The sequence below is a fragment of the Neodiprion fabricii genome, chromosome 1, assembly GCF_021155785.1.
Source record: "Neodiprion fabricii isolate iyNeoFabr1 chromosome 1, iyNeoFabr1.1, whole genome shotgun sequence".
In the NCBI taxonomy this organism is placed as follows: domain Eukaryota; kingdom Metazoa; phylum Arthropoda; class Insecta; order Hymenoptera; family Diprionidae; genus Neodiprion; species Neodiprion fabricii.
The window spans coordinates 38,106,210-38,131,208 of record NC_060239.1 but is presented as its reverse complement, the minus strand read 5'-3'; the positions used below and the strand labels follow the sequence as shown (position 1 = coordinate 38,131,208).

Sequence of the window (24,999 nt, the reverse complement as noted above, 5' to 3'; positions counted from 1 at the left end):
ATATTCGTAAACACAATATTTCTTAGGATCTAACTACTTGAATCAACGGATAGGTTATAAAATGTCGGAAACGCCAAACCGCGGTCGATTGAAGGAGTTACTTTGTTTGTGAATCGGTAGGTCGGGACCGGTGACTAACTTCAGCGTGACGCCGTTAATTGCCAAGCAACACCGAGCCTGCTGCGCTTCATTTGTTTACGAAGCATCAAATCCCACCCAAAATCTGTTGTATATTTCACGTAATTTTTTTCAGAATCATACGAATATCCTTCGCACCGAGAGAAATATTTGTTGTACGAAAAGTACGAGTCATTACATGAATAAAAACTATAATTCGAACTCGTCAATATCACGTGCAAAACCGATACTGCATAATTTCGACGGGTTGCAATGTGACGTCGATCGTTTAATCTCTTTTTCGATAATTGCAATAACCAACTTATGTTATAACTTATGGTGTCGATGGCATAACGGTAGAGAACTGTTACATATCTACGCTGGGCCTGAACGCATACCTGCACATAAATTCAGCCGCAATGTCCCGACGCAGTTCCAACTGACCGTTGAAATGTCAACGAGTCTCGCCAGCTAGTCTCGCACTCGAGCAGTACCGATCATCCTTTGTTATTATGCGTTGTATTACTATTCATTGGTCGTTACCGACACGTGTTATCAAAGTTACCGACTACCAACTTGAAGTTGGCCAATGATCGTTCAGCCGAGAAACACAATTACCACGAGCCGATCTTGGGTTGCAGCGTGAAACTTATACGACCACGATGTCTACGTCTTTATTCTTAAATAGCGCCATTTTGTAAGCTGATCGGTAGCGACACCTTTGGGGATGCTGAGAAATCACGTGATATCGTAGCAGCTTTGATGTGAAGACAGCTCTCTCCCAAAATGGCGTAGCCCAATGTTGACAGCGAGGTGAGGTTGTAGATACTTAACAAGTGTAATTATTTTTACGTATTTTATCGTTAAGAAAAAAATGTCAAACCGCGATCCGGATAATTTGATGAGTATGAGCGACGAGCGGTTCGATTACCTCTTCAAGATCGTTTTGATCGGTGATTGTGGTACTGGTAAAACCTGCGTCGTCCAGAGGTTTAGATCTGGGACTTTCATTGAGAGACACGGAAGCACGATCGGTGTCGATTTCTCAATGAAGACTGTCATCGTCGACGGGAAGAAAGTCAAGGTAGGCGATCTTCTTTTCGGTTGGTGTTCTCACCAACAGGGCTGAGACGACGCAATTATCCCTAGCCTAACCTCACATTCTCCCCTTTGACAGTTGCAGATTTGGGACACTGCTGGGCAAGAAAGATTTCGCACAATCACTCAGAGCTACTATAGATCAGCGAATGGTGTTGTCGTAGGTAATGCATAGTTACCAAAAATAACCAATCCTAGAAAATATCTGTCACAATTTCAGCGCCTAACATTGTTTCCCTTCTCTCTCTCTCCATAGTTTATGACATAACAAAACGATCCACGTTTCTCAGCCTGCAGCGATGGGTTGAAGAGGTCCGTAAATACACATCGTCTCATGTCATGTTGATTTTAGTCGGTGAGCATGTCAATTTTTTCATGTATTAATACTCCATGATAAGACATAGCTAATATTTATAAAGTTTGATCATTTTTTATATAATATTGTAATAATATTTCTAGCTGCAGTGCTGGGAATGTTGTAAGAACTTTGATAACTCGCTTTAGATACATTGGAATGTGTGCATTCTTGCCATCTTGCTTGTATTTTCTTCAGGGTTTAATTCCATGTGAAAATTATTAGGTAACAAATGTGACCTGGAGAGTCTGAGAGAGGTTGAGAAAGGTGAAGCTGAAGCAGTTTCCGAGTATCTGCCAGAAGTTTTACATGTTATTGAAACTTCTGCAAAAGAAAACACCAACATCGATGCGATGTTCTCATACCTGGCCTCTGAATTAAAGGTATGTATTCCAGTGTCCCATTCCTATTTCAGTAAAATCAGGAGAAAAATATTGAGTGTGATACGCTCGACACAAGAGTTCCCATAGCTCAATCAATTTTGTTATTTTTCCATAGCGACGACACGAGAATCGTCAGTTTGAGGAAATGGCAGAGGAAACAGTGAAATTGGGAGCTGGTCGTGAGTTGTCTTCCTGTTCGAGCTGTCCGTACAAAATTTTCTGATCAGAAGAAACCTGTCGGCGGTGTTTAGTCGGCTCACTAAACAGTACTGTAATATTAAAATTATTTTTCAAACAGCTTTAAACGAGTTTTGAACAAAAACTCCATCCAAGCCACAAAAAATACTATTCAATAACGACAATATACACATATATAGTAGATATATATAACTAATATCGGACATGTAGAGCATATGTTTTAAAGAAAAATTTAACTAAAGAGGTACAAACAAAGAATGAGAGAGGTGGAGTTTCATAAAAGCTACGTATTTATTTTGAGGCATATTTTTCCTCTTCTTGTTCAACTCTATCTCTATTCGACGATATCTCTCTTATTCTATATATACTCTACATTATCTCAGTGACCTGAACAAGCTCGTAAGCCAAGTGCCTTTGACTTCCAAGGAATTGAAATGATAAGAATAATGAATAGGAATTTTTATAACAATTACTGATATATATTACCAACATCCCGATCAAACGGCAAATGTAAGTTAATGTCTTTTGTCCGACCCCCACTAGAGATAACGCCTATTCGCGCATGCGAAGCGGACGTGAAATTGCCGTTTTCATGCGCCCGCTTCACATGCACGAAAGGCGATTTTTCAAAAGGGCTCGGACAGAAATAATCGTGTGCATGACGAGAAGACGATTTCCTTCGTTTGATCACCACCCTCGTTTTGCTCAGGCAGCAAACATCACACTCGTCATCGCCTTTTTTCCACCCTTGGTACACAATGTACTATTAAAGCGTTGAAAGTATCTTATTTTTTTATCAGTAGGGACAACGTTTTTTACATCATACTGAGAATATTATTAATTTCCATACTGTAGATCTGGAAGAACCAAACAGATATTTTCAATCTGGATATTTTTCATTCTCATTCTCGTTTTTCCATATGCTTGACAATGTTTTTATTTTTATTACATCATAGATACCAAATTGAGTTTACACATTCATACAATTTTTTGTTATGATCTTATTTTTTTTTATATACCTATGAAGTAACCTGATATTAGGCAGATCCGGATTCTGGTACTATTGTATTAGAACCCGAGTGTTATGTTAACACGTTTTACCTAGACGTAAAACATTAATTTTCATACTAATTTTAATAAGAAATCTATAGTTGTATGTCGTAGGATTACCCTAATCTTATATTGATAGGCTCACATCATATGTATACTATACTTATGCAAAAAGCAATCTGACAACGAATCCCAACAAGATCTAGCCAAAGTATTTAAATACGAAGTGTATTTTTTTATATGTATTTGATTTTACAGTTCTTACCTATTATTATTAATCTTATTATCATTATTGTTAATAACAGGCATCCGCGGCGCTCTAGAAATATAATATGATTTACAATTAATTAATTCTTGTGCAGAGTAACCCGAAAGCTGAATGACAAGTGCTTTCCATATTATATTATACCAGTTCAAATAAGTCGGCCGGTGAGAGGAGGATCAGTCTTAGTTTTTAATCATTTGACAACTTGAATTTTACTGAAAATCTCACGCCACTGTCTTTCATCAAATGAACGCACAAGAAGGTTGTTGTTGTTATTCTTGTTGTTGTTGTTGTTATTAATGTACAGTGCAGTATAAATATCGGTAAACAGTGGTACTTCACAATTTTTTAATATGAATACTCATTCTGCACATATCTATAATACATATGTCTATATATATATATATGTATATAAATGTATACATACTTATAACTAACTTGTAACAATTAAAAGTTTTTCTAATGTTTAATTTAATATTACCTATTATTGAAATAATTTACCATCCAGTGTGAGAAGACGAAAGAAAGCAAAATAAAAAAATACATATTTACCTTCGAAAATTTTGTCGACAGGAACGATATAATAATAACAGTAAATAAGTATGAAAATATTAATCGTATCAATTTGTTTCGATGTATTAGCGTTAAAACGCCGTTATGTTCATGCGTATGATTAACGATTATCCCGGTTAATTTATTTCACTGACAGAAAATAAGAGAAGAAAAAATAAAAATAAAAATTGTAATTACGTTCACACATTGACGATAAGGGAAATGTTCCGATGAATCATCAATACTTTTGACGCATAGTATTTTTCTGAATTTTGACGTACTCGTACTTAATTTGTTTCTATTTACGGGTTACTTATATTATGCATAGGTGTGGATTGTATTTGTAGTGGGAAATGTCACAAAGGCAGAATGAATATTAAACTTGTATTTATTATTATCATAAATTAATGAATTATCAATGTTGTTGTTGTTGTTGTTGTTGTTGTTGTTGTTATTATTATTATTATTAATGTTATTATTTTTTATTATTTTTATTATATTATTATCATAATTAACTAATTTGATAATCATTAATGAAATTGACAGATACAGTCTTCATACAACGCTTGCTCCCTTGCAGCTTTGCAAATATATATTCAAATAAAATACGGAATCAGTCGTCCTATCATTAGGGTACTATATAATGTATTATACGTATAACTTGTAATATACAATCCTATACGCCACATCATCTTTCGGTTTCTCCTCAATTTCGTTATACTCTATACATGCGTTTTTGTTATTTAAAAATTTTTCTTCCAAATTGAATTAACAACTTATATATCGTACGCGCGTAGTATAGCCGCGGTGTGTTAAATCATTTCACTTACTCAGGCATACGTATACCTATATGCGTGTCCATGTATGCATGTATGTACGTACGGTGTATATATGTATAATATTCCCTAGCTTTAATAAATTATTAACTTAAGCTGTATATTATACGGTTCTTCCTCACCGCGTATCTAGCTATCTATGTACACTAATAACGGTCATTCAATATTGAGATGTAATACCCTATACTATAACGAATTGTAGTATACATACCGAGTGTTCCGTTAGTTAATCAATCCACCTACAATATAAATGAAAAACAAGAAGAACACGTGATTCTATGTATTTGTAAGTTGGATGAAGAGATGATTTTAAAATTTCCAAGTCACCTTCGTTTTTAGAAAATTCACTAGCGCGAAATTTCCGCGACGGTGATGAAAATTTCAACAGAAACGCAACAAAACTCAATTCATCAGCTTTGCATCGAACGAAATTGTACACCTTTTACGGGAGTTAAATTTTTCGTATGTTTACTATTATAATTGTACACACATTGTAATGTAGGCCAGGGACGAACAACTGTAAATAAAGTATTGAACTTTGTAATCGGTGGCAGTGGTTGCTCAAAAATATTCATCTCAACGCTGTCGCCTTGCGGTTAATATATTTGTCGAAGCGTTATTATCCAAGAGATTGTTGAGGTTGTTCGGTAAATTTCTGGGCGGAGGTTCGGGTCACCAAGCCTCTGTGTATCGAACATCGAATTCCTGAAGAGCCGGCAATCGCTTCTTCAACGATTCGAAGGTTTGGGCCGACAGTTTGGTGCTGTTCAAGTTCAACTTCCTCAGACTCGTTAGCGCTGGAAGGTGAAATTGACGGAGGATTATAACCACGTAATGACGGTTTAACATCGACGCGTCATCCGGCCGTTTTAAGCAGCCTTGAAACTTACAGGCAAGGGTGGAAATTCCCTTGTCGGAAACCGGCGTCTCGCACAAGTTCAACACCTGCAGCTTCTGGAGGTGTTCGCTGATCATTTGTAGGCCGGCATCGCCGAACTGCGTTGCCCACAAGTTGAGATATCTCAAGGCCGGTAGCTTTATCAACTGTTCGGCACAGGCCGAAGTCACAGACGTGAAAGCCAGGCTCAAACACTCCAAATTTCCTAGAGCACCTCCGCCCAGAAGAAGAGCGACGTCGGCGTCAGTCGCTCGAACAGGCAGCGTCAGCTTCTTGGGTCCCCCTTTTTGTTGCTACCATTTCGGGATAAACATTTGATGAGGTGAGAACGTAGAATCACATAAGTTTGATAATGTGAAGACGCGGAAGGAACGAGGGAGAAAGTTGAGATGATTAATACGAGGAGAGGCTCACCAACTCCTGCAGGTTTCTCTGCCGCTGACAAAGTGCGGCGTACTTTGTTCTTCCCGAAGCTGTGGATTGCAGGGCGGAAACTACTTGCAGTCTGGCTTCCTCGTTCGGGAGCAACCTCCACTCCAACATCAGACACAATGCCTCTTGAGCCGCGTCGCATCCTCTGACTCCTAGGAGGATACAAGCGCCTCCGGCCTGTTTCATGAGTGATCCAACAAATTTCTTCCTCCGACAGCAACACTCGAACAGCGTCGTTAGCTGCATTTTGCAAAAATTTTTATCGGTTACTGTATAGAAACTTCTAACTGTACTATGAACAAGCAGGTAAACCGTCGACGTTATTAACTCAGCTGTAAATTTTATAAAATAAATAATAAATAACAAATTTTAGTAGCCAATGGTCAAGAATACTCGTAAGTTACGTTACCATTCAAGTTTACCGTCAATATACGATTCTCACTTTTCATCAAGGTACCACATATTTCCTTTATAGGTAATAATATTTGCTTGACGTTTTTTTTATTTTGTGTTGTTTTGTTTTTTTTTTTATTTTTTCTGTATGGAATTTCAGAATTTTTCTCCAGGTACCCAGCTGTATCGTATAAAAAAAAAGCATACCGTTTATATGCGTATCATATCATTTAACGACGTCATAACACAAGGCCAGAATATTCGATTGAATAACGGATTTTACCGCGGGCGGAAGCACATGGATGAAAAGAACCTGCGGTTTCGTCATCCGCGTCACTCCGGCGTTACAAAGAGACTTTTATTATACTACGCTGTCCAAATTTTTTCCTCTCCGTTTAAACGTACCTCGTATGATAAATCGTCTCGGTTGGTATTAAGTACGCGTTGCAATATGTCTGCAGCCTGCTGCAGTCGGCGGTCTTATCAATGATTGAGGATTGATTAACGAGCCATTATCATCATCAGTTCCCGTTGTTATTATTATTGCCCGGTTATCACTACCGCATATTACACACGTGTGTACACACCTATAACGCTTTCGATGCTTAATATGCGCGCCATACTTTATCCCTTATCTCGAAACAACGAATTATATCCAAGTATCGGTTAGTCTCGCGTATCGATCAGACAACGAACCGAACCGGGATAGGCAAACGCCGGATCTTATCTCCGTTTACAAAAAAACGACTAAATGATGTTAACTATCAGAAACGACGCAAAATCCCTCCTCCGATAAAGTCGTAAAAATCGTTCGTTGTATACCATTTCTCCAAAAAGCTGCCCTTGATCCGGACAGGCGGGGCTCGCTGGAGCCGCGATGTGGATCCATCCGGGTCTCGGTTCTCGTACCGGAAGTAAGCATCGGTGAACTGAACACCTCGGGTCCTTGGCGAGGCGTCCGGCGACGCCGACCAGCAATGACAATTGGACAGCTTTGTCGGCCAGAGCTTCTTCGGGGAACGGAACCGGCTGCAAAAGGCCGCCGAGTCCAGGCCGCCAATCAGCGTACTCCGATCTGCGAAGGATTTCCGATTAATGAGACGGTTTTTACTCCCGGATTATGATCGAGATCCTGCGATCGAAAATCTGGTTGTACGCTCCGCTTCCAAAATTGTAACACCATACTCACGCAACGTTCAAGAGGAGAAGATAACACTGGAGAGGAGGCAATGACGAGGCTGGCTGTTCATCTGCAGACGAAGAATGACGCGCGACCTCGAATCTGTAACACACATGCCCCCCAACACGCGTCAGTTTATTTTAAACATTTTTGTCCGACTAGACTCTGTACCGATTCTTGATAAATCAACCGACTGAGACCGAAGCACGATGATCCTGTTATACAGGGTAAACAACGTTTTTTTTTTTTTTTTCAATTATACATACGCATATACCTATACCGGATGTTTGCGCAGTATATCACCTGTATTTTTATGTACGACTAGGTATATATAACATTGACCACATGAGGTATGCTTTGAATGTATGTATATTTGATAAGGTTTTTAGGAAGAACCGCTGTAAATGGAAAGATAGCTCTGAAAACATACGTAGATCATTGAGGCACACAATTGCTCGCGGAGAAAAATATTTACCCTCAGCTTCGCAGAATCTTGATAAGTTTTTTATTTTTTCATCCATAGACAAATCTAACTCTTCGCTATACATACCTATATGTATGTGTATGTAATTATAGGAACAGATTTCACAAAACATCGTATTGATGTAACGAACGTTGTATTGTACATTTACTATAACACAAACTAGTTGGAGTTGATTTTCGATGAGAGCTAAAAACAATATGGCAGCCAAGCCAGGTTAAAGAAATATTCGGAGGACCCTTCCATGAAAATTCGACCATTCCCATTAGACAAGGATTCTTTCTTAAAATAAAAACAAAAAAACAAAGATGGCTCGAAATATGACAGGTTTTAAGTTGAACGAAGTCAAACCGATGGACCAAGTTCGATGAAAATCGGTTGAACCGTTATTGAGAAGCTATAGGACAAAAAATTTTACATCTTTGGATTATACCAACAGCTTATTGTTAGCAACACTTGACCCGATTGAGCTCAAAATCAAATCAAGTTCTGAGTCACGCAATTGACTGCCTCGGTTGAAAATAGAGTAATAAGAATCCTTCGATTCGTTGGCGACATATCGTTAGAAGAGAGAGAGAGAGAGAGAGAGAGAGAGAGAGAGAGAGAGAGAGAGAGAAAGAACAACTTCATCGCACACCTAAACATCCATGTAGAAATGGCCGGAGGGTGATTCTCGAGACCTCAAAACGTCGAGATCAAGTAAAAATACTGAATTTTTCATTTCCGCAGTGATTATAGCAACTTCTGCTCATACGCTCTGCAATTCCGGACTGATCGTGAGGAGAACAAGCGGCTTCCAGACTGGCCATTTGCCAGCCCTAAGAACGTCCCGTTCTCACACTGCAGGTTCCAAGTTTATAGAGAGAAAAAAAAAGGAACAATATGCAATTCGAATTTTGAACTACAAATTCAGAATTGTGATTAACGCTTTTAAAGCCCTCGGAAAAAACCTCCACTTAGCAATCTCTACCAAGGTCGGTATATTTTTAGACTTTTTTTTACCATATTGGATCGCCATTTTCTATCTTACAATCTGGATTGAGATTCGTATTTTTAGTTTTTTTTTTTTTTTTGAGATTATTGAATACGCCACATTTGAATTTTTCAAATCTGACCTCAGACTCCTGATAAGCGACCCAAAAAAAATCCATTCATCCACTCTCAAGATATCATCATTTTAATTAATTTTTTTTTGTAATGCTGTTATTTAAATAATTAAAAAATTACCGAACCGATCAAAGCAAAAATCTACTCAGTTCTGAGTTTGGAAAAGCCGCGCCAATTGAGACCAAAATCATTGAAATCCGGTAACTCGTTTTCGACATTTCGTCGGATAAAAAAATTGATCACATACATGCATGCGTCCATACATAGATACACACGCACAGAATCAGACATCCGTTCGAAAATGGTTTGGGTGGCAATTCTCTAGACCTTGAAACGTCGAGATCCATTAAAAAATTCAACTCTCAATTTCCCAGTTGATTAGAACAACATCCCTTTTTCGTCTGAAAACAGAGAAACGGGAATTTGGAAAAGGCCACCAGCTCACCTGTGAAATATGGCAGCGACGCAAATCGACACTAGATTCGGAAGTACCCTTGGATGAGGACAGTCGCTTCCGGGTCCGTGAACGGAGGCAATGTAGTCCCTGATCGCCTGTTCGCCGTCGTTGTTTTCGTAGAGAGCGGCGACGAAGACTTGAAGGAGCTTCCGCATGTCGGGCGACTTGCCGAAGTCGACGGTGTGCTTGAGGCACCTTGTTATGGCCGGGGCGAGAGCCGCGACGAGAGGAGACCTCGGGTGGAGTTGGGCCAGCCTTGCCAAAGCTCTTGCAAGCGTCGGTGGCGGCGCGACTTTTTCCAAAAGCGGTGCCGCCACGGCCAGAACAGCCTCGGCCCAATTTCTCCCACCCCTGCCGTCGCAGCGGGCCGCGCCGCCCTTTCCGCTCTTCGAATCGGCCGCTTCCGGTTCCTCCAGGAGTCTGGCTACCGCCTCGAGCGGCGCCCCGGCGACCCTTTCGTCCTGCAGGGGAGTCCACAGGGCGAAATCTACCATCGCTTTGAGCTCTCGAAGCACGACCTCCTCCCTGGTGCTCACCGAGACCAAGTGTTGGTACTTGAAGATGCTCTTCTGCAATAGAACAGGGTTAAAAATTTCGGATGCTTTTCGTTAATTAGGCGAAATTGAAATGGAGGGCCAATGAAAATTACACGGCAACTTTTCTTCATTCAGGGAATATACGTTTTTGATAGGTTAGCTGGTGGTATGAAGCAAAATACACGAAGATATCGAATAAATTTAATTATTTAAATATTATAGGGTAAATCTAGGGTGAGGAGGTCCAAATTTAAGAAAAAAAAACCTCGCGTAATTAATGGACACCCCCTTAGCTCACACGTGCTTTTGGTATAAGATATTTCTTCTGCAGTGTCATTCTTATTTACTTGTATGTACGAAAAATCATCGAAGTGCCGACGAACCGTGAGCTAGCTGTCATGCTTTTGTACCAATCATCGTTACTTCGCAAACCATCGGCTGGTGGTCTGCGAAATTTTGGTTGAAAAGCACGCGTGCCGAGTATAATGTGTTACATAGTCCAAAGGATGGATGGATGGTCTGTTTCACGAGTCTGCAAACATGTTTACAGCCACGTACGAATGTGCGAAGAATTGTACATCGTGTTGATGGGATTTATGATAAATAGAAAGACGGATATTTTTTTCCGGATAACTGATACGTGCATCCTGATCATTCGCATTGCGATTACCCGTTTCTGAACCTTTTAATGGCGCCGGATCCGCGTCAATTTTTACGCTAATCGCAAGTCAGAATTAATACTTGTTATTGGTTTGTATATATGATATAAATTTACAGTGTAGATATATGCGTGACACATTATTCAAGAACGTGTAAACAACGAAAAATATATCATCGAATTATGTGACTCCAGGAGTCGAATATTCGACACGTGGATTTCGCGCTCTTCCCAATCGTTATTCCAATCCAGACCATAAACTGAAGCAGATTCGCCGATAACGAAATTACCTTCCAGATAAATTATAGTGCAATTCCCATAACGCAAACGTATTAAGCGTCGGAATGACGGGCGTAAATTTTTAACGGTCTAACAATACGGCTCATCCATGCTGCAGTTTATTCTTAGGCTATGGAAAAAAGTGCACCGGAGATACTTTTGGTATCGATGTTTGCTTTATTGCTTATCTATAATTACAATAAAATGTACGAATTTAGAGATAAACGAGGTAGAGTTACAAGAAGTCTGATAGAAGAAGGACTGATAATAATACTAGACTGTTGCATTGAAAAAATAAGTTGCAGTATTTTCAAATCGTTATATTGAATCTTGCAACGGACTCGAATAACTAAAACTAGTGCATTTGTAGAAAAAATAATTGCCATTTAATTCGATGCGCGTTATTATTACGAATATTAACTTTTCATACATTTCTTGATTTCAGAATTATTTTTACAAAACTTATCATTTATTCCCAAAACATTACATATCTCACCCAAGTCGATCAGACGTGAAGTTACACGTAGGTAGGTACTGACGTAGATACGCGGTTAAATTAACTGAATTTTCAATATATTCCATAGATTTTGTCGGCGGACGAAAAGAAAAAACCAGCTACAATGTCACCGTGCATTTAAGATCTCAGGGGGTTTTGCGCAGTTTAAAAATCTGCGGTACCAGCGATAATGGACATAAAATATATCGCATACGCACCTTCCATAGTATGGAATGGTACCACTGATCCCTCGTGTAAGCGTTACCAGCCTGCAAGAGAAGCGATCCGTCCGGTAAGACGATACGGAGGCAGTACTTGTAGGTCGGATCCCATCTCGCGACAGCGTAAACCTCAGACATGCTGCTGTATGGTACCGGATGTTGAAGAAATCCCGTGAGCTGGAACAGAGAGGTAAAAAAATATTACATAAAAAAAAAACGACGAAACGAGACCGCTGTTTGCGTACAATAGCCAATGCTCGGGGTTCACCTGTCAACTATAACTTTAAGACGTGAGAGACGTTGAAAAGAAATTTTTTCCTGTGAAATTTTTCTCCAAGACTTGTATTGTTATTACACCTACAACGTCAGTATGCGCAGATAACTATTTTTGCATTATAACCCGATGAACCTACGCATATTCACATGTTCGCTGAATTGAGACGAAAGTGTAACAGCTCGAGATGCGTGAAATGGAATCCTGGAAGCGAATTGAAATACAGACTGTTTGTTATTTACCAATTTCTATACATCCTCCCCCACCCCCGAGGCCAATCGACCTAAACATTGTGGAGGGACTAAAACTATCGAACGAAAATCGATAACCAATGTTACCAGTTCAATGGGTAAAACGATTCTATAACGTTTCGACGAGATTGCTTTATTGTTTCTTCCACACAGCGTTCGTCGTTATTAGTTTATTGTTATTGTTGTTGTTGTTATATTATTTGAAAGGAATTACTTGGAGAGAGAAATATTTCATCGAATTATTGTATATATATATGTATATATATACAGAATCTTGTTTCGATTGTATATTTACGCAAGTTATTTGCCGAGGTAAAGATTAACATAAATTAACAACACGTTTCGTCGTACTGAGCATAATTTTCCGAGTAATATATCAACGTTTTTAAAGTATAATAATTTCGACCTGATTTTCATCTCGATCACTGCATTTAATCACCCCGCCGGGGTGAACGAAAGTTATAATTTTATCGTTGGTCAAACAGAATTCGCGATGAGGAAGTAACCAGGTGTTAATTTCCTGGAATGAAATGACGTCTGTTGAACGATGAGAAAATACCTTACCCGATGTGAGACTACGCATCATTCCTTGAAACCTGTTTACTTTATCTGGAATTGGTAATTTTACTCGTTTGTAAATTAAGAGATATGAAAGCAAACAAAATAATACAGCAAGCAACGATCACTAATTCCTTTCTCCGCAATACGCGGCTCAACGGAATGTTTAGAATTTCAATACGTTCAACCGATGCATTTTCCTCGTTTTAGGTGTAACCTAGATGTTCTCATTTTTCAGTCTATTCGGTCATCTGAAACAATTTCAAATCGTCGGTAAATTGAACAGCAGTTGTATCCTTTTTTTTTTTCTATTTTCGCCGACAGATTACCGAATTAAAAGACGCAGAAAATGTGGCCGTGACTCGTTGCAGCCCTGTCATTTGATTGTCCCAGTATAATCCATACGAGGGCGACTAATGTCAGTCTATTCTGAACCGTGGAACACGAACCTTGGACCATTGACCAGTCGGCGAATGATAAAAAATTTCAAACAACAATTACAAATTAATATTGATTACGCGATCGCTTATCAAATATATAAGTATAATACACGCATAAAGAAAAAATTGAGATAAATGATGAAAACATGACATGGTATAAACGATAATTGTCCGCGTTCTCAGATTTCCAAAAATTTACTGACGCAGAAAAACGGCTGGTATCATCTACATTCCACCTATTCCCGTAATTCTGGAAAATGTTTCTAAATATTAGGGACTTGTTGAGCTTCACATTTTTTACAGTGAATTTATGTTCGCCGAAATACGTGTACGTCAATACAGGCGAACGTTCACGTTATCGATATCTTTTATTCAAACTGGTGTCAATTGTCGACGTGTTGACCTCAATAGAAAATCCTGAAATTCATTGTCGGGCTAAAATTCTGTTGTTCGCATGCGTTTCACAATGCAAAGAATAAAAACGAAATTTCGCGTAAGAAGATCTACAGCAAAAAAACACCTTGACCTGTCAGCGAACACTAAAGACTATAATTTCTTTGATACGGTACACTGAGAGAAATTTTTATTTCCGGTTACCGCTCAGTTCTTAACTATTTCGATTTTTTACCAAAATCGGAAAATACAGTTCTAGGTAGAAAATGAAAATTAGTTTTCTAGTTGTTACCGGAAAGTTTAGTATCCGTTGCTATTCTTTCTCATTACGATCACTGTTGCTAGATTTTCTTGCAACTGTTGCGAAAATTTAATGCTTGTGCAACGATAAATTGACGTTAAAGCCTTATTTAAGTAAAAAAGTAGAGTAAACCGAAAAAACTGATTTTGCGTTGCAATTACCAAAAATTATGGATCGACAATAGCGCAAAATGGTAACTTGTGCCTCGTTTTTCGTAATTCCAACAATATTCAAGTAATTTTTTTAACGATACCTGTTTAACCGAATTTTTCTAGTTACTGTAACAAATGAAATTCGTCCCAGTGTATAATATAATATATAAAGGCAACAACGTGCGGTTGCAAACACGGTTAGAATCTCGTTTTTATTGCTCTTCTTCAAAACTGAACTACACATCTAGGCCTTCGTAAAAATATTCCGTTCCCGCGATAGGTGTAATAACGTAGGTAATTTCCCAGAGGTTCGCGTTTACGTTTGCACGGTTAAAAATATACTCACCGTAAGTAAATATCACTGTAATACCTATAACGTACATCTCATCGCTTCGGTGAAACGACCATTGTCCAAGAACGACAATTTCTGATAACCCGAATCACCCGATCCGACCATAACAGCCAACGGTGAGAGTCTACGTCATCGGGCCGAATTTTTTTCTGCGAAAACTCTCGATCAACGTCGGTTCGATATAACTTATTCTTCAAGTTTTCCCCTTCGTGAGCACAATATCCGGCATACATGTTTCTCTTTTCGGTAGACACCGTCTATCTTTTTAATTCAGAGACGCTAATAATTATTAGCATATACTTATGTATAATGCATTTAATGAGTTTAAATGAAATTCATACAAGTTCAGTAAGGTTATTTTTCCTTAATATAAAGCTCTATAAAAATTTTCGAATCCCCGCTACCCGTTCTCAATTTTTAGTTAAAATTTTTTCCTTCAAATCTCGTCACGGAACACACAATACTGTAAACGTCCACCGTATTCGCGGGATGAGTTTAGAATATTATATATTTTTATTTAAACTAAGACAGAAATGTTATGTACCTGATAAAATGTGCACAGATGCTGTATTATCTAAATTCAAACAACTGCAGCGTGACAATGCAACATGTTTTTTGAAAATAAAAATAAAAACTCAAATGTACAAGAAATTTGTGTTCAACACCTCTCCGATTATACGCACAAAAGTCCGTAGATAAGAATTTTTGCAACAAAAAAACCCTTCGTACAAGTCGACTTCTCTCTGGAGAGGATCTTCCACAAGTGTTGCAGCAAAATGAAAAAAAAAGCAATCAATTTTTCACGCCACATTTTCAAACAGTCACGTACCGCAGTCACTCCTAATTATTGTATCTAATAAAGTTTCCTCGCAGACAGTGCGCAACCTATATGCATAAGAATACGGATACAACGGCTGCGGAATATCGGAGAAGTTCTAATGCAGCAGTCTCACTGCAATCAAAAGTAGGAGCTTTCCCGCTAGACACCTAAGTTTGAGCGATATTGCAGGTATACAAGGTACGTACCGCAACCTACGTTGGGAAACTTTTGACCGTCATTGTACGTGCCCCTTAGGTATGTTCTAATGCGTGTAAACACACCCAACACACCGTCTAAGTCAGTGCCGAACTACGTGCAAATCGTGTACATACACGACACGCGGCATCATTGGGTATGCGGTGTATGTGTGTATACCTATCGACGCCCTGCGCCGCATCCACACACACACACACACAGAGAGAGAGAGAGAGAGAGCAGCATGCCTCTGTCGTGCCCACCTACACGAATATAGGTATACATATACGCACTGGCTGGCGAGATAGGAGGGAATGACGTCAGGGACGTATCTAGGCCGAGGGTTGAACGACTGGTCTAGCGGGTCGCGGTGTGCAGGAGGGCCTGCAGGGAGCCGCGTGAGGTCGGAAGAGGAGGTCGAAGGGGACTTAAACCGAGCCGCGTAAAACTGGGACGCTGTCGGGGATTCGGGGGGCGGTGATGGTGACGCGGTTTGCTGCCGCTGCTGCTGCTGCAGCTGCTGCATCCCCGGGTGAATGAAAGAGCTCGATGACGTCGGTGTTCGATAAAATCATTTCAACGAAATACCTCGTCGAGTGTAAGCGGGGGTGGTGGAATCTGCATGGCGGTTGCCGGGTGAAATTTTCCCCTACATTTTATTTTCACTCCCCACCCCTGTCCGCGGCAGGTTACTTATAATGCGAATTGGAAACGAGGAGTGGTAACACGATATGACGTTCCATCTGGACTGTGTACTCTCTTCGAATTATATGCACCCACGTACGGAAACGCTGATTCGTTCCGGGTTGAGATGAGTTATAGAATCGGAGGATGGTTAGGTTCAACAATTGACGCACGTATTTACGCCGTCGATGTATTGCCGTTCGTGATCTCGTAATCACGACGATCCTATATCTCGTACGAGATTTGCTCATTGATCACCCGCGGGCCACGTGAAGATGCTTGTTTCATCGGGCCTGGAAGCGTCTTCGTCGATATAACGTCGGTTTTTAATGGAGGAAACACAAGCAGATGACGCGCGGTACCGTTGTACGTAATCAATGATCGTTCTTGAAAGCGTAAAAAGTTTATCGGAAACGTGTAAGAAAATTGATTGCACAATACTGGGTGTCGGTTGAAAACTTTGCCGAGGCAATGTGAACTAGAAAATGTGTAATATTCCTTGTCGGACCCTTATTGTACGTACAGCGCACAACATGGCCGCCGTACGACGCGCCTGAAATTTTTTTTCGCCCGTAGAAAAATTATCAGAAGTTGCGAGTTCTCGAACGACGCTCAATGCGAAACAGAAAGATGGCAAGAGTGGCCTAGTCATAGTTTCGCCTTCGTGGAACGCGCCTAAAAACTGAGTACACAAGTTGCGAAATTCGCGCCTCCTAGTCTGCAACGCGCGTAGCAGCCAATGGTTAACTCTTAATTGTCGAGACGGTAATTACGCAGCCTTCGCGGGTACGTTGTTGGAACAAAAGCGAACCGGGGTCAGCACATAATCGGCGTTAAGGAATTGTCGAACAAGGAGCTTCGGGCGTCTAAGTCGCCGCCCAAACACCACCCAGGGCCAGTCGCGAACCAACCGTGGCGAGAACAGCCGACACCAGCAGACGGAACAGCACAAGTCTGAGAAGCATGCTACCAGGGTCAGGCTTGACGTCAGTATTGTCGTCGACGCACGCACAGCGGTATTACCATTTGCCTTTCGTGGGCCTTCCATTGAGCCAACAAGTAGTTATCGGCGGTCTCTAATCGTAAGAGGTAACGATCCGCGGCGCTAGGATGACGCCGCGTCCCCTTTTTCCTGAGATAGCTCGTCTCGGGTTCCTCTTCTCCCGTAAATTGGAAGCCACCTTCGTGCGTACGATATTGCAAACCGGCCTCCCCGACGCAAGTACGTGACGCCGTTTCCCGGGAATGCATTTGCAGGACTTTCACAGATAGCGGGTAAAACCGCAGGTATAATCCCCGTTTTACCTGGGCCATCGACGGCCGGCAGAGCGGAAGGGGCTCGAATCTTATCGTCTGGGAATAACGAGAGGAAAACTAATTCCGAATTGCGAAACCATTGACGTCAGGAGGCTGATATTACTGGGTCGTTGCGGTCTAAACTCTACGTGCATAACCTACGACTGACCACCGTACAGATAAAAATGAAGTTGCATTTTTTCTGCCGATATTAAGCTCAAAGTTATTCGACCCAATTCGGAATCTAATCCTGCAGAGCTGGGCTATATTAGGAAAACTACGTACACTCGCGGCGGCGAGAGAGAGAGAGAGAAGGGAAAAACAAATTGTGTGGCTATGATTAATGTCGAATGCAGCGGGACTCCGACGAATCCATTAACACGAGCGGACAGCTAATTAGTTTGAATTATTTATATATGGATAGAGCGTATAGGTGCGCCGGCTCCTGCACGCATTTGCGCTATATTTAAAATCAATTTTTTTTTTCCAAGTGAAAACAATGATTCCGATAAACGGGCGTATCGGTACACTGTAATGCTAGCACATAACTGGAAGCAATGACCGATTAAGCAGACTTCGTAAGTTTAACTTGCAATTTAAGGGAGAAAAAAAAAATATCAAGCTTTTCATTCGGGTTAGTATTACCAGTATATTGAACAAGGGGACCGGACTTACGCCTCTTCCGAAATGCAATTGAAGTTTTTTTTCACAAACCGTAAATTATGCATATTCCTGCGCTACGAATGAATCAAAGTTTGCTCTATTTCACGTCTTTCTGGCGCGCAATCACGCCCTGTTTTAAATAATTTACTCAGAAGCTCATATTGCAACCGATATTCTCACATTTTTATTTTTCCTCAACGATACCGCATTTCCTCCGCTACGACGTACAAAGAAGACACCGGGAAATTATTCGCGAACGTAAAATATAAAAATTGCAATGACGCCGATGGATTTCACACTCGTTTACCGACAAACAAACTGACGCGTGAAAAAATCTTTTCCCGAATAATTTCCGTTACTGAAGCAAGAAAATATACTGACCGTTTCAAAGATGACCGATTGACGGTAAAGAAGAAAAAAAAAATGATATAAAACAAAACGGAAACAATTTGTAAATTACCATTTACGTCGAGAAAAATAATTAGTATTCATTTCAGTATAGTGGTAGGATTCAAGGTAAATCTAGCGATCCGAAAGATAATAACAAGGTTTTCTCTATCAGCTTGTTTGTACGTAGACAGATTTACTGTCAGCGTTTCCTTCACGTTTTGCCTCTGCAATTGTTTCGAGAGATATTTTTTTTTTTCTATTTAACCGCTTTCATTTTTGATCCACGTTTTTTTTCCCTCGCATTTAGCGTTACAATTATTTGAAATTTCGGACCGATGGACACTCAATATAAATCAACTCTCCGGTGCAAGCTGCGGGTTCTCCAATGCACGTAAATGTATTCGCAGTTTCGAAGTGTACCTTTCTTAAATGGCAATTATTTTATACCGCATATTTATGCTGCAGTCGGACTTCCGCGGTGCAGAATTCGTAATTGACTGCCGTTAGTGATCGTATACTATATAAGGAAAAATTGTACGATCGCAGATCTTTAATTGAACGATCCAAGTTGTTGGACGACTATTGGACTTTTCGAATCAATGCAGATCATCAATAGCCCGAAGGCCTATAATCGACTAAGCTAACGTATCATTGGAAATAAAAAAAAAAATACAATTTTCCATTTTTCAATGTAATTTCACAGGGTACGAAATTAGCGAGACAGCGGTTTTCTGGCAAAATTCCGAATTACATTAACGTCTGAAACTTCAACCTCAATATAATCGTAAAAGATAATTTTTATCGTAATTTACGTTGTTTCGTTCGTTATTCTTTATACGAGTACAAAGTCGACTTTTATTCTTGAGATATTTAAAAAACGGAGAAAGAAAAAAAAATGATTTATGTGAAAACAGGCTGAACATCGTGAATGAAATTACAGCTTCAGCTGCATTGCAAAATATGACTGCGGGAAAGAGTGTATCTCTGATCGGTTTGGATGCAGAAATTTGCAGAAGAAACACCATCAAACTGGGCGAAAGGGGAGGGGGGGTTCCCCGAGCTATAAACAGCACTGCAATCAGTCAAGTGATAAGAGAAACATCCAAAAGACTCACGTAAAAATGTACGGTACAATCCGTGTGTATGTATAATTGTATATGCGTGTATCGCACGTTGGTTAATCAATTTATAACGTACGTTACACACCACGGCACACCGGTATTAAGCATAGAGCAAAAACGTCGCGTCGCAGCTTCTTCGACCGCGTAGTTTTTAAGTATCATTTAAACAAACAGAACATAATTACGATAATTAGCATATTATATCACACTCCAAACTCCAAAGCAGTGCTCGGTAATACGTCAGCGGTACAAGACGCCGCGGGTGTTACATGCATATATAGATATTTGATTGAGAAAGAAGAAGAGGGGAAAAAGTAGAGAGAGAGAAAAAAGAAGACACACGCTGACTGAGATAAAAGCCACGTTTAATCGCCACACTCGCACACGTGTGAAACGCAAAAAATTGACGTACGTACGTGTGCGCGTGACGTATAATGTAGGTAGAAAATCGGCTTACCGTTCTCGACGAGAGGCAGGCATCGTTCAAGTAGAGATGATGGGTCTCCCACCTCCTCAGGAACTTGTTCGACAGTATCTTGCTGACCAGAGTCCTCGTGTGGTTCAAATAGCAGACCTGGATGTCGCCCTCCTCGAGGGGTTTGAAACGGGGCCCAGCCGGCCCGGGGCTCGGACTGGGACTCGAGGGTCCGCTCTGGCGTTCCAGGTTGGGGCAGGATCTGGCGGCGGGAAGACAGCTGGCCTCGAGAGTCTGGGGCTCCAGGGTGGCTCCTTGCGGCGGAAGATCCTTGTAGGATATCGGAGAGTCGACACTGGCTCGAGGAGTGCTCGCCGCCGACGAAAGCTGGGGCGAACTGGTGCTCGTTGGTTCCTGACGTATGACGCAGTTTGCGGTGAGGAAAGCGTAGTAGGCCCCGCCCCCGGGGGCCAGTCCGACACCCGGCGCGGGGCTCGAGGGGAGAGATCCTTCCTCGACGCACAGACTCTTCGCTACACCCTCGGCGGAAGCTTCCCCGAATCCGTTTTCCAACGCTGGTATATCCTGGGCCGAGGAGAAGGAGGACCTCTGCACGTGGTTAGGGTTGCCGGGCGACGGAGAGGGGGACGGAGTCGGGGACGGCGACGGAGACGGGGTCGGGGACGGTTCCCCGGTGCTCGATGTCGAGGACTCGGTCGACCTCAGTCTGAGCAAAAATCTCCTACGCCACCTGCCGCCCCCGTTCGACTTCTGGCCGTTGGGCGATAGGTGGACGGGTCGGTTCTCCTTGGGCCCCGTCGACGGGGGGTTGACGCTCAGGAACGACCCGGAACTCGGCCTCTCCGTGCCGAGGTCGGGCTCGGCGAGGTCGCCGTTGCAGGCGACGGGGGTCTCGGGGGACGATAGGGGGTCGACGTCGAGGTAGTCCGCGCGGATACCCGGAAGGGTGTCGGTGCTGCTGCTCCCCGACATGCAGGTGGCTTCCTGGTCGATGTACTTTATCGAGGATGAGCCGGAGCCCTCGCTGTTCGTCTCGGAGCCGCGTCGTCTGCTCCCGATCGACTCGTGATCGGCGGTCGTCGGGGGACGACTGCCGGCCGCCGAGGCGTCTGGGGGGCGCTGCATCGCCGCCGATGGGCTCGCGGTCCTCGACGATTGCGCACTTCCTCGGGAACTTCCCCGAGTGAACGGGCTCTGGAAGCAAAACATTGGCACCCTCCTCTGGTCCTTCATTTGCACCGTTGCACCCTTGCTTATGCCCCGCGCCCCGCCTCCTTGGAGTCTCGAGGTCGTTAACCACCTTCGCGCGACTCACTGACCACCCTCGACTTCACGCCCCAGCCGAGGATACCGCCCCGACTATAATCCGCACCATTACAGGCGACGATGTACTCCGACTACTAGAACACCGAGGTCCAAAGACGCACACCCCGGAGTTAAATTTCGGGGTGTATTCTCGACGCGTAGAATTCCGACGATACGGTACGCAGGTGGGGGCGTCAAGAGGGCGTCGCTGCTGCGTCCGTTCGATCGATGCAGGAGAGAGTCACGCCACCACGCGACGCCGATCCGTTTCTCCTATGGTTCGGGGCTTCTACTGTTCCCGATGAAGGAACGCCTCGGGCGATGCTGCAATCCGAGTTTTCGACTCCAGCCGCAGGTTTGCCGCCGACGCAAGAATCCAGGGGAAGAAGGATCGGGCGCTTCCTTCCAGGCGGTCTGCACTGGTTCGCACCAAATGTCATCAGCGTCTCCTTATTACCGTCGAGGTCTAACCCCGCGACAGGCGTCGCTGCCCCGCACAATAATCACCTCCGGAACTGCACACCCGAGTCGTAATAGGATCGGTAAAAAAAGCTCCGCCGTTCGATCGCGTTCGCAAGCACATAAGCGCGCTGCCTCCACCGACGAAGTGTAATATATGGTACAAAGTGCCGTCTGCCTGGGCGTCGCGCGGCTACAACGCGACCATGTATCTAACGACTAGTAGGCAAGAAGCTCGTTAAAGTAAAGAACGTTTCCCACCAGCGGCACAACATCGTCGTTGTACGCAACAGATACGGTATCTCGTTACAATCCCCGGCACGTTGGAGGTACTCCGCACTTGTCAACGTTTCGACGTACACCCGACGAATTCCGTCATCCACCGCACTATTTTTCTCTTCCACTCTTGACAGATGGATGGACGGACGGATGGACGGATAGATGGATGGATTGATGGATCGATTCTCGGGGCGGAATCCCTGCTCCAGGATTTCAATTACTCCGTCTTCCAGCTCTTCTGCGGCTCGTCCTGCGCTCGCACGCGCATGAGAAACACCTTGTTCGTGGTTTATTCGTTGTGTGGGTGGGTGTAACGGAGGTGCGCGCGTTCGCGTATCTCGAGAATCGAATCACGCGCGTCGACGCCGAGGGGTCGATTACCACCGATATACAGACTGCTCGAAGAGAATTTTCTCACACGTGCCTGTCACGACGACTGTATTCCGCCTGACGTTGTATATTTATAAACGGTCAGCGGGCGCTGCCGTCGCCGTCGCGATCGGCTAACAATCAGCTCGGCGCACAGCTAAGCGCGCAATCAGCGACTGGGATTTTGCGGCGTGTTGATTTACGTGGAATTATTCAAATCCGACCGTTGCGTTCTAGGGTTGGAAGGGGTGATTTTTCAGCCTCCGTATCGACGGCTCTGTGTTTACTCCCTCGTGTGTTAAGAAATCCCGTCCAAGTTATCCGACCGCTTCGTTCTCTACGGTGATAAAAACTCTGCGTTAGTCCGAGAAGCGACTGTTGGCTTTAAAAAGCTCACTCACTCCTGATCGATGCCGCTACACTGTTACGCAACCCGCCGATCAAGACAGCCCGGTTTAATTAGCTCGGGGTTTTGACCGATCGAGGAAAACGAGCGGCGGATCGGCTCGAATTCGCCTCGCGTAAGCCGACGACCCGAAATCTCTGAAATGCGCTACGCGGAGAGCGAGTTCTGGACCACTTTTACTGGCTCGAATATCGCTCCTCGTCCCTCGCTCTCGGCCGTAATCGAGAACCTCACGTATCGTCAGAAAATTTATAATTAGAAGCGTCGATGTATATCGCTTTTAGTGACGCAGCCGCTGCTGCTGCTGCTGCTGCTGCTGGTGCTGGTTTGATTTACACGAGCTTATCTCAATGTTGCTGCAACAAATATCGCCCAAGTGAAAATCAGCTTGCTCTCATCTTTTGGCTAAACGCGCAGCTGCGAAGTGGGATGATGATCAGGCCGCGCCGACGCCTGAAACCCAACTGCGCAAACCTTCGTAGCGCAACCGATAACGCGCTTATAACGTCACACCGTGCTTATACCCACGTCTGCATGTGTTTACCTCGGTGTGGGTGTGTCGATTCGTCGTAGAGAGACCATTATGCCGTCTGTACACGATGCTTATACAAGGTGTCGCCAGTTTTGAAACACGGGTTCGGTCCCCTCGTCGTGATAACGTTTTCCCTCATACCTACCGTTTACAGGCAGCTTTGAAAACCTGCAAGCCTCAATCTCGATCTGAATTTATTCTTTTCAAATCTCGCTACATTTTTCTTCGGAGAGGCGAATAATATTTATTTCCGTATTACTGCGCGTCATTAATTTATTATAGAATTATCGGTATCACGTGCGAAACATTCGCAAAATTTGGCCGATTATATCGGGTGAAAAATTTCTTATTCACGGTTATGTAAATAAATGGATATAGAATTTTTTTGTCAGCTAATGTTTGTACAAAATATCGCTAATAAATTCAAATTTCTGAAAGGTAGACTTTTCTTGATTTTCGTATAAATATTTCGACGTTTCGGTATTTTATTTCTCCTCAGAGTTATAATAAATTTCTAGACAAACTTTCATATTAAAAAACTTTTCATTTCCGCCGAATGGAAGAAACAAAAAATAAAACGGTAATGTAAACTGAAAATAGAATATTTTTATCTAGCCTGAAATTCTGACGATGTGATTGAGAAGGCATTGCATGTATGCACGTGTCGAAAAAGCGAGAACATCCGTTCATATGCGTGATTGATAGCACCGACAGATAACTTTAATTTTAACTCTCCGAGCTGCACGATACTCTTACATACGCATAATAAAAATATAATACAAGCATATGTACATCAAGGGTAACATAATAAAGTTTCGAATGAAATCCAATCGACAGGTTACGATTTCGTTTCAAGCTGTACGAAATCTGTCGAATCAATAACGCGGATAAATTTATATTTTCAACAAACGGTTGGAAAGTTATGATTTAGTTGGATTTTTGAATTTTTTACACCGTGAGTGAGGTCCACCATTTCTGAGGAGTGCGCTAATCCAACGCGGGCGCATGCGCTTAACTGAAATTCTCAATTTTACGCACTAGGGCTATCTTGGCGCATGCGCACTTTTCGATAACTTAATTTTACGCACGGATTTCACGCACTGTTAGTCATTGGGCTGAGTTTAAGCTGAAGTTTGCGCGTTAGGTCAAGTTTCATAAAGCCAGGCTCGTGCCTCTGAACCTCTTGATTGCCCTCGATCTAATTCTTTTAAATTATCGTATTAAATTTGTTTACTTCTAAAGTCAAACTTTCCTTCGCAGATGTCGGATGAATAACATGTGCTTATGGTGCATACTTTACACTCGTCGGAAATTGCCTACTTTCCGCACTT

The 24,999-nt window shown here is 42.4% G+C and overlaps 2 protein-coding genes across 2 annotated transcripts; one reads left to right on the top strand and one right to left on the bottom strand.

The window, feature by feature from the left end:
• The first annotated feature begins 876 nt into the window (after positions 1–876).
• LOC124186578 (ras-related protein Rab-43) lies at positions 877–3,936 on the top strand. Its single transcript, XM_046578413.1, has 5 exons — positions 877–1,201; positions 1,295–1,379; positions 1,472–1,570; positions 1,796–1,953; positions 2,069–3,936. The coding sequence occupies exons 1-5, from the start codon at positions 992–994 to the stop codon at positions 2,174–2,176; spliced, it is 660 nt and encodes a 219-aa protein (XP_046434369.1). The 5' UTR covers positions 877–991; the 3' UTR covers positions 2,177–3,936.
• Positions 2,956–23,599, bottom strand: LOC124186523 (C-Maf-inducing protein-like). Its single transcript, XM_046578307.1, has 9 exons — positions 23,132–23,599; positions 20,340–23,067; positions 11,990–12,169; positions 9,791–10,371; positions 7,767–7,859; positions 7,400–7,652; positions 6,167–6,424; positions 5,745–6,045; positions 2,956–5,651 (listed from the first exon to the last, which is right to left on the bottom strand). Exons 2-9 carry the CDS (start codon positions 21,549–21,551, stop codon positions 5,527–5,529), a joined length of 3,003 nt encoding a protein of 1,000 aa, XP_046434263.1. The 5' UTR covers positions 21,552–23,067; positions 23,132–23,599; the 3' UTR covers positions 2,956–5,526.
• Positions 23,600–24,999: the final 1,400 nt, after the last annotated feature.